The 9,729-nt window shown below is 46.1% G+C and overlaps 1 protein-coding gene across 1 annotated transcript in view; it reads left to right on the forward strand.

Annotated features, from left to right (window-relative positions):
* SORBS1 (sorbin and SH3 domain containing 1) overlaps positions 1–9,729 on the forward strand; it is a 156,157-nt gene that overhangs the window by 117,157 nt on the left and 29,271 nt on the right. Inside the window, 3 exon segments of the mRNA XM_006925933.3 lie at positions 1,164–1,336; positions 4,012–4,097; positions 7,236–7,403. Coding sequence (XP_006925995.1) covers positions 1,164–1,336; positions 4,012–4,097; positions 7,236–7,403 — 427 coding nt within the window.

The following is a 9,729-nucleotide window of genomic DNA, read 5'->3' on the forward strand; positions in this document are numbered from 1 at the left end:
CTAAGTTCCTTGTAGACTTAGGGTAGGGGTGGGATATACAGGTGGTCACTATTACAGTTCCTTAAGCTTTTCTATAAATTCGATAATATTCATAATAAATTATGGGGATGAAGAAATTTCACATCTTGATTAGGATGCCAAGCTATTTATATCCTCAGAGCTGAGAAATCCACTTTGATACCAGGAAACTGAACTGAGTAGGAATGAGAAGCAGCCTAGCAGAAGCCTGAGTCCTTCTGTGGGAAAGGAGTCAGTCATTCAGTTGTCTGAGTGAGTGAGTGAGTGAGTGTGTGCATGTTTGTGTCCACATATCAGTGTGTCAGTGGGTGAGGGCATAGAAAACTGGGGTTTAGGGGGAGGGAGATGTTCAGTGAGTAAGTGCTCTTAATTTGTTATGTGCCCACCTCTTTCTACAAAGGATTTGTGGTAACTTGCAAAAATCAACCATGATCAAACAAGATGAAAATAAGTGAAGGATACAAATGATTAATAGTTGATACTCATAATATGTGTCATGAGGTTCTGGATACAAATTTTGAAAGAAGTGCGTGCAGAAGGTGGCTGGGATAGTAAAAGCAAAGGGAGTCCCAAGTTTCAGTTTCACCTGGTGACTGATTTTCCTGAAGACCCAGGACAGCTGGGCCTCCTCCTTTCATGGTTGAGTTCAATGCTCCATCTGCCCAAATGCATGTGAAGAATAATCCAGAAAAGTAATCCAAGTGGTAGACTTGAAGTTGCCAGCACTGGCCAGTGACATGTCAGAGGCTCCACCCATGTTCTCAACTGGCTCGTTTTGTGTGCTGTGCCCCCAGCCCCGCTCTGCCCTCCCCTGTGCCTTTCTCTCATCCCTTCCCCCACTCCTCCCCTGTCCTGGCCTTGTCTCCTGCCCTCCCTCCCCCATCAGTGTTTCTCAGTTATTCTTTGAAAGCATAAATGCTGCCATCTCAGAGGACTTTGGGACATGATTCCTGAGCGTTCAGGGGCAGCCGTGGGCCTGCCTTGTCTGTAGAAGTCCATGTCTAAATAAGGATGTGCTTGATTAGGATGCCAGAACATGTGTTTCTTGTCCTCCATTGGAAATGTGCCTTTTAGAAAAATGTTAAAAATACTAACTCCTATTCTCCCCCCCCCCTTTTTTTCTTTTACAATTACATCGCTCTTAGTATATATTCTTCCAACTTCCACGCAGTGAAGAGGGAGTCAGATGGAGCTCCTGGGGACCTCGGTAGCTTGGAGAATGAGAGGCAGATTTATAAAAGCGTCCTGGAAGGTGGAGACATCCCTCTCCAGGGCCTCAGTGGGCTCAAGAGACCCTCCAGCTCGGCCTCCACTAAAGGTAACGGAGTGAAGCCCACAGGCCTCTCGCCCGTCCACACCCTTATTGGGGTGTCTCTCGCCTGTCCACACTATTATTGGGGTGTTGGCAGGAGGTGAACCTCCAGCTACTGAGATAAGTTTTGCCTTGTTCAGGTCCATTTCTAGGCCTTTGAGCCTTCTTATGTCCCCTCCCCTGGTTTCTCACCGGCCATTTTTCTTTCTGTATTAATAATTTCCCTTCATTTGAACCTCAACCTTGTTCTCCCTGAAGCATCTCTCTCTCTATTTTGTTGTTCTGATTCCTTTTTCTTAGAAATGAGCTGAGCGTTTCAGCCTTTCCTCACTCTGGCAAGGCGGCCGTTTTTCCGTTGCATCTCTGCACCTGCTTTGCAGCACAGATTATTTTGCTCCTGGACGACTGGAAACTAAAAAAAAACAAAAACAAAACCATATGACCAATGAGCATGTTACCTCTCCTTTTTTTTTTTTTTTCTTTTTTAGCAGCTTTCAGCTTTAACCTAATGGGTCTGTTTATTTTATTCTGCATGCTTTCCAGTGGATCGTAAAGGTGGGAATGCTCACATGATTTCTTCATCTTCGGTTCATAGCCGAACGGTTAACACTAGCAATGTGTTAGGCCCTGTGTGTAAGCACAAGAAACCCCTGTCCGCCGCCAAAGCCTGCATTTCGGAAATCCTTCCCTCCAAGTTCAAACCCAGGCTCTCTGCTCCCAGCGCTCTTTTGCAGGAACAGAAGAACGTCCTCTTGCCGTCGGAAAAGGCTCAGAGCTGTGAAAACCTTTGCGTTTCGGTTTCTTTGAATGATTCCAAGAGAGGCCTCCCCCTCCAGGTTGGGGGGAGCATCGAGAACCTGCTCATGCGCTCCCGGCGGGATTACGACAGCAAGTCGAGTAGCACCATGAGCCTGCAGGAGTATGGCACCAGCGCCAGGAGGCCCTGCCCTCTCTCGAGAAAGGCTGGGATGCAGTTCACCATGCTTTACCGGGACATGCACCAGATCAACCGAGCCGGCCTCTTCCTAGGCTCCGTCTCCTCCTCGAGCGTGCGGGATCTTGCCTCCCACTTTGAAAGGAGCAGCCTGGCCTTGGCCAGGGGTGAGCTGGGCCCCAGCCAGGAGGGCTCAGAGCACATCCCCAAGCACACCGTCTCCTCCCGCATCACAGCTTTCGAGCAGCTGATTCAGCGGTCCCGGTCCATGCCGTCCCTGGACCTGTCCGGCAGGCTCAGCAAGTCCCCCACACCTGTGCTGTCCCGGAGCAGCCTGACCTCAGCCCGCTCCGCCGAGTCCCTCCTAGAGTCAACCAAGCTCCGGCCCAGGGAGATGGATGGGCTGAACCCCGGGGGGGTCTGTGGCTCCCTGACGTGTAGCAATATGGTGGACCCCACCTTGGGCTTCAGGGGCCTCGCGCCTTCTGAGCCCCTCTCCACTTGCTCTGACGAGCTCGACCACTGCTCAAACATCTCCAGTGACAGCAGAGAGGGCAGCAGTGGCAGTTTTCATGGAGACTTCCCCAAACATCGCCTCAACAAGTGCAAGGGCACCTGCCCGGCCTCGTACACCCGCTTCACCACCATCCGGAAGCACGAGCAGCTGCAGACCTCCAGACAGCCTGACTGGCGCCCCGATTCCAGAGGGGACAAGAACACGCTCCTCAGGAACATCTACTTAATGAGCCCCCTCCCTTTTCGGTTGAAAAAGCCCCTCCAGCACCACCCCAGACAGCCTTCCCCCGGTGACTTCTCGGGACCCCCAGTGGGCCGGAGGCCAGACCTCCCCAGTCAGCCCCATCAGGATGACCCCCACCCTGGAGGGAAGCCCTCAGTTCCCAGACGCCTGTCTTCTCGACACACCATGGCGAGGCTGAGCCGGAGCTCAGAGCCCCCTCAGGAGAGACCCTCGATCCCAGAGACCTGCCCGAGGGCCTTTAATGATGGGATCTCTGTGCCGTACTCAAACCACGGCCTGGACAGGAACAACAATCCACAAAGTGAACTGGGACCGTCCCTCGGAGGTGGCATTTTGTGTATTTGCCCGGTCTCACCTCACCCATCTCTCCACTTTGCTTGCTCTGTCCCCTCCTCCCATGTGCCCTTGGTGCTCATTTTCTGGTCCGTCCTTTGTTTTCTGTTTGTTTTGCTTGGCTATTAATCATGGCTCATAGTGGCTGCACTTCTTTAAAAACAAAGCCCCCATATCATTTAAACTAACCACCAAAGTCTATTTCGAAAGAAAAATTGGCCATTTAGCTCATCTGAGAAATTCGTTCATTTGAACCCTGGAACCCTTGCAGTTTGCACCAACCCCGACTCACCCCGTGGTTTTTTGAGAGGCAGCCTCTCTCAGTGGCCCTGTGTGTGCGTGTGAGTGTACAGTGTGTCCCTGTAAGATCCTGCACGCCTCTTAGTAGGGACACTTTTCAGAGAAGGTCTCTTTTTGCTCACCTTTTGCCTTCTGATGCGTATTCTTTGTATTGCACTAGTTCGCAAGTAAATTCGAGCAGTCGGGTGGGGGCAGGGGTTGTTTTTTTTTTTATCTTTAGAATTTGATGATTGATCATTGGTCTCAATGATTATAAAAATTTGACATTTAGAATGAATGAAAGGTGAAATCTTTTCCCAGTCTGGCCTGCCACTAAATCTTTGCCTGTTTTAATTCTACTTTGTTGTTTTGAAGATTCAGAATCACCAAGACATTTTATACCAGCTGATTACTTGGAATCCACAGAAGAATTTATTCGAAGACGTCACGATGATAAAGAGGTACGTGCCATCTCTAAAGCCTCTTAGCTTTTGCACATATAAAAATATGGAGGAAGTAAACGTTGTAGATAGCTGTCGGAGAGCTGGCGTGGCCTAGCGATTGGAAGCAAAGACCGGCGTTGTCAGAAGTGACTTTTTATTGACATTGGCTCAGTCACTCCGCTCATAGTCCACTTTTCTAAAAAGTAGGACTGATTTCCCCAAGGCATTCAGTGCCAAATGCCACGTCAAGCCAGGACTGCCCTACGGGAGGTTCAGAAAGAGGCAGACCTCCCTGTATTGCTCTTTGCTCTTCATGCCTTGCCCAACCCCTGCCTTATTATTCTCTAGGAAAATCCACCACATATTTCTTCAGTACTGCCCACTCCTCTACTGGCACAAAGCATAGTTCAGATCAGGAAGGATGCAGTAGGAGAAAGAGTAAACTAAAAAATAATAATGACCGTGATACACATTACGAAACAATTTGAAGAAGTTGCCTTTAACTCAGAAGAAGAGAGACACCCCAATAAACATTGATAAACCCCCCACCAAGGACTTCAGGATACAGACCTTTCTTGCAGCTACTGACAGGTCTGTACGGCAGCGGTGTGACTGACAGGGTTCGGAAGGGAACGCGTTCCTTGGGATTGAGGGAGAGCGCGTTCTACATATTAGCTGAATGGGCAAAATCACAAGCTTCTGTTGTGATAAAGTGTTGTTAGGAGGCATGTTTTCTAGATTTCGCATTCCCAGGAGAAAGGGTCCTACAGAAACAAGCTCTGATGCCCATTTTCCTGTAATGAATGAAGAGGTGGAAGAATTGCTTTGAACCTGGTGGCAGGAGGGGGAGGCTGTTCATGTCTCCGCTACTTTTTTCTTTTCCCTATAAAATCTGAAGCCCTTTTTCTATGTTGTTCTTTTCGTTGAGTGGTTTCAGACTTTAGGTAGATTTTCCTTAAGGATTTAGGGTAAGGCCAACTTTGAGGAGCGCTGGATAATGATCATTGCTGCCAAATGATGAGACAAAAGACAAAAAGGCCATGGCTTTCCCCCTCTCCAGGCATAATGCAGGCAGAATTCAGTAAGGTACTTGTACGCGTCTGTTGGAAGAAACAAGAGGAAGCATTCGATATACAGAATTATTTGTTATTATGAGGTGAAAACTCACAGTGGGTATTCATCAGGCCACGGAACAGATTCAATTTGAGTCACCATAAAGAAAATACAAGATGCCCACCTATGTTGGCCTGGGTTGCTATGGTGACAGAATATGACACTTTACCTTACTCCTATAAACCTTAGTACCCAACATGGAAGGTTTTGTGATAGAATTCTTGCCTGCCACATCAGAGGTTACCTAGTTGGTTTAGAATTAATACATTAGGATGTACATCCAAAAGGTGAGCAGCTTGTTTCCTGAATAACCCTGGCTCAAAGATTCTTTAAAATTTCGTGTCTTTATCCACGGTTTTGGCTTATGTGGTTAAGCTATGGGAATGATAGATTTACTGAGGTCAGATTCAAGCACTGGTTTGGGAGCGTCGCTCCATTTCCTGTCCACTTTCACTGATTTTATGTAACCTTGGCCAGAGCACCATGGATATGGCATCCTCAGGCATCAGTTAATTCTCATTGCCACAGAGAAGACACATTTCCCAGCTAACGGAGTGCCAGTCCTGGCATTTTTCGATGCAAATTGCTTTACTGTTAACATTGACGATAATGGGATTTCAGAAAATGGGGACATGCCAGTCCTGGAAGGGACATCAGTGACAATCTAGTCAATACCCTTGTTTTATCCAGGAAGGGACTACAACAGGGTAGTGGCTTGCCCAAAGCCACATACCACATTAACTTACAGAAGATGCAGAGCTAGAACCCAGGGCTCTGCTGTGCTTTGCAAAGCACTTTCTCATGTATTTTCTCAATCTTTACAACAATTTACCTGAGCATTGGAAATCCTACAGCCACTTGATAAATTATTACTTTATTACTTGTAGACCCTGAAGAAAAATAGAAAAATTGGGCCCACCATCCTTTGGGGCTAGGAGTGGCTTGAGGCATTTAATTGCTTGGTGGAAGAGGACTAATGTTTTATTGAGAAAGCTAACAATTATCAGTTCTAATTAATGCTTTCCTGCAAGGAATGTCAATCCCAAGAATATATGTATGGTATCGAATAAGAAAACACATTAAAATTCTATTTCAGAGGGTCATTTCAATAGGCAATGAGGACATTTGGTAAAATGACACATCGCTTAATTATTTAAAAGGCTTTAAAAATAGAAATAGATGACTATATCCTTAATGTAGGATAGAATATTTCTTTAAATCCCTATTACCATTATTCTTACTTTATCTAGTTCTATATTTATATTCGACATCATTCCCTTAAACTCAACTTTATTTTACCTAATGAAGAAATAGTTAAGTAAAAAAAAAAATACAGTGAGAAAGTAACTGGTGTTCTGTGCTGGTCACGTACGTAGCCTTTGGTGCATGTGCTAAGGCCTCCCACGAACTGTGCCCAGAGGAAGAATTGGCTGGCCTAGGAGAAGGGGATGCTGCATTTTCTGAAATGGGCAGCTCCATTCTGTCGAGCACAGTGGAATAACAGACATTGGAAGCATAAAAATGCCGTAGACCCCACAAAGAGCCCGTAGCAGGTTTAGCAGGCCTGAGTCAGACAGAAGAATCAGCCAGCCGTGGTCCCACCATGGGAACACACTGTGGGAACTTACCACTGCCTGAGAGAGGTAAGGACTGCACTTCCAGCCCCCTGCTGTCAGCCCAGCATGCTTGTGGATGCTCTGGATGAACCACACTGGGTCATGTGGCCTTTGCTGCCCTTGTATCAGGAGGTAGGAGGCTCTGGGCTGAGCCAGGGGATAGTCTGCAGACAGTATGACGGTATGGAACTCATCCTTCCCTGCGTCCCAATGTCCTTCAGGTTTCTCCTGTGTAGTGCCATGTCCTTCCCACGGGGGAGTGGTCACGGGGAACATGGGAGCTGTGGCCATAAAGCCCTTCCAACACCTGACCCTACAGTTTCCTCCCCGTCGATCCAGTACCTTCTTCCTTAGTTGTTTTTGTTGACATTTTTCCAATACCCTGGACCAGATGATTCACTGCCCATTTTATGCAATTTCACGGCAGAAACTTTTAGCGGACCAGAGACGACTTAAGCGCGAGCAAGAAGAGGCCGATATTGCAGCTCGACGCCACACCGGCGTCATTCCAACGCACCATCAGTTTATCACTAATGAGCGCTTTGGGGACCTCCTCAATATAGACGATACAGCAAAAAGGAAATCTGGGTCAGAGGTCTGTTTTAGTTGCCTCGATCTGCTGCTTGACCCAAAGCAATATTTGCCTCCCCACTAGCATTGCCATTGTAGGCTAAATTAGTTCTCCAAACAGCATCTTTCATCTTGGCTTCCCTTAGGCTTGCTTTGGCTCTTCTGTGGCTGGTCAGTGGACATGATTCCCATCATGCCCTGTGCTCTGTATGTTCAAGCATGCCTGGCTGTGGGACCGGGATCTGCTGGCGCACACCCCTCCCTATGCATGCCTTAGAGCATCGGCTGCCTTCATGAGTCCAGTTCTCTGCGTCCTGCATTTTATCATGATACTGTGTTGCCTGCGCATTCTGCCTGGAAACCTTATACCTTAGTCCATTTGCGTTAGTAGCTATGGTGTGGGCAATGACAAGATTCTTCTTTGAAGAGATGGTTTAGTGGAACTTATCTTACAAAAGTTAGCTACAATGCGTTATTTACACCGACCCTCAAATTTAGTGACATTAATGTTGAACTATCAGAGAACAATAATGCTGCTCAGTGTTCTACAATGAATTAATTGAATAAGGTATACAGTAGTGCTGAAACCTTACTGAAGAGTTTTGAAACCCAGAATTTTGCAGTTAGAATAAGCTTGTGGAGGGTAAGGGAGCTCTCCGAGAGACATTTCATTTGTTACCTCCATTTTGACGTTTCTCAGCTAAGATTGCAAAACTTAATGTTATAAAATAAACTAAGCAGCACAAGCCTTTGAAGTAATTTTGTTCAGGCCTTGGCCTCTTGCACTAAGGCCAACATGTTGAAATCCTTGTGCTGGCCAAGGGCTAAATCTTGCGTCAGAGTTTATTTTGCCACGTAACCCTTAAGTAGCCCTTCCCTGCTGAAGATTAGCTCTTTTAGGGAAAATGTGTGTGTCTGAAGCTTGGGGGCAGGGGGTAGGGCAGAGGGGATGGAAACAAGTGACACTCAAAGTATATACAGTTTTATAGTCTTTCAATATAATAGTAGATTAATATTTTTCTATCTTTTGAGTGACAGAGACAACACTAGTCATCAAAAATTTTTCTTAAAGAAATAGAAGGTATCTGGGAAGAAGAGGTAGAGAAAAGAAGGAACCAGATTAAATGAAGGGAAGGTAGAGAGAAGACGGAGACTCTGAAGCGATGGAAAAAAAGAAAATGTAATGAAGAAGAGGCCGAAGTTTACAGGTGTTAACCAGTTGCAAGGGAAGGACAGCCCCTCAGCCCTCAGCATACCAGCTCCTTCTCAAAACCACCCTGTTCTGAAGATTCCAGTGATGGGTGATCCTCATTCATAGGTCTTCCTGCTTGCAAGTGATGGAGAAGATGGGATCATGCAAAGGCACCCTAGGGCTACATACTCACATGTATAGACAATGCGTGCAAATGAAAATGCGACTGGGGCAGATTAACCATGGACAGAGGCAGGCAAACTCTGCCTAACCTGCCCTGCCTCCCTTCTGGAGCAGTGGTTTTCAAACCTGAGTGTATCCGAATCCCCTAGGGGCTTATTAAAATACAGATTGCAGGGCTCCATCCACAAAGATTCTGATTCTGGGATGGGGCCTGAGAATGTGTGTTTCTAACCAGTTCCCAGATGATGTAGATGATACCAGTTTAGGCACCATGCTTTGAAAGTCACTGTCCTAGATGTTGACTGATGGATATAAGAAAATAGACGCTAACAAATACCAGGTGCACCGGGCTGTATAGACATACTTCAGTCTCATTCAGTAGATTTTGACCACTAACTCTGTGCAGGACCCAATAGAGAGGCAGAAACAAAACTCAGACTATGCCCTTGAGAAGCTGGTAGTCCAGTAGAAGAAGAACTCTTGGAATTGTTATCTCTGTTGTAGTAAGATGATGCCGTGGGAGCCAGGAGATTGATGGATTTTGCCTCAGAGAGATCGAGGAAGAAAAAGAGGGAGATGATGCTTTGTATAAGCAATGATGACTCACGTAGTATGTATTAAGAAATCAATGAAATCAGTGTTTCTCAACTTTGAGTAATGTATGTATGGATTCCTTTTAATGAAAAAGAAATATCACCAACCCCCAATATAGACCTAAGCCAATTCATAAATTAAATAGTAAACCACACAACTTTATTAAGTTAATTGAAGGTCATATCAATTTTCGCCTAAACTGTGTTGCCACTCAAAGTGTGAATATGGTGCTATTTTGGTATAAATTTTTTAAAGTTCACACAGCTCTATAGATAGATGGCTGTCATGGGATGGCCACTTTTAATGGAATCGCTGTGAGATGTTACAATTTTGATCATTTGGCATTCTCTCGTGAACTTGTCATTTATCATTAACCTCACAT

Source organism: Pteropus alecto, unplaced genomic scaffold (genome assembly GCF_000325575.1).
Source record: "Pteropus alecto unplaced genomic scaffold, ASM32557v1 scaffold88, whole genome shotgun sequence".
Classification (NCBI taxonomy): domain Eukaryota; kingdom Metazoa; phylum Chordata; class Mammalia; order Chiroptera; family Pteropodidae; genus Pteropus; species Pteropus alecto.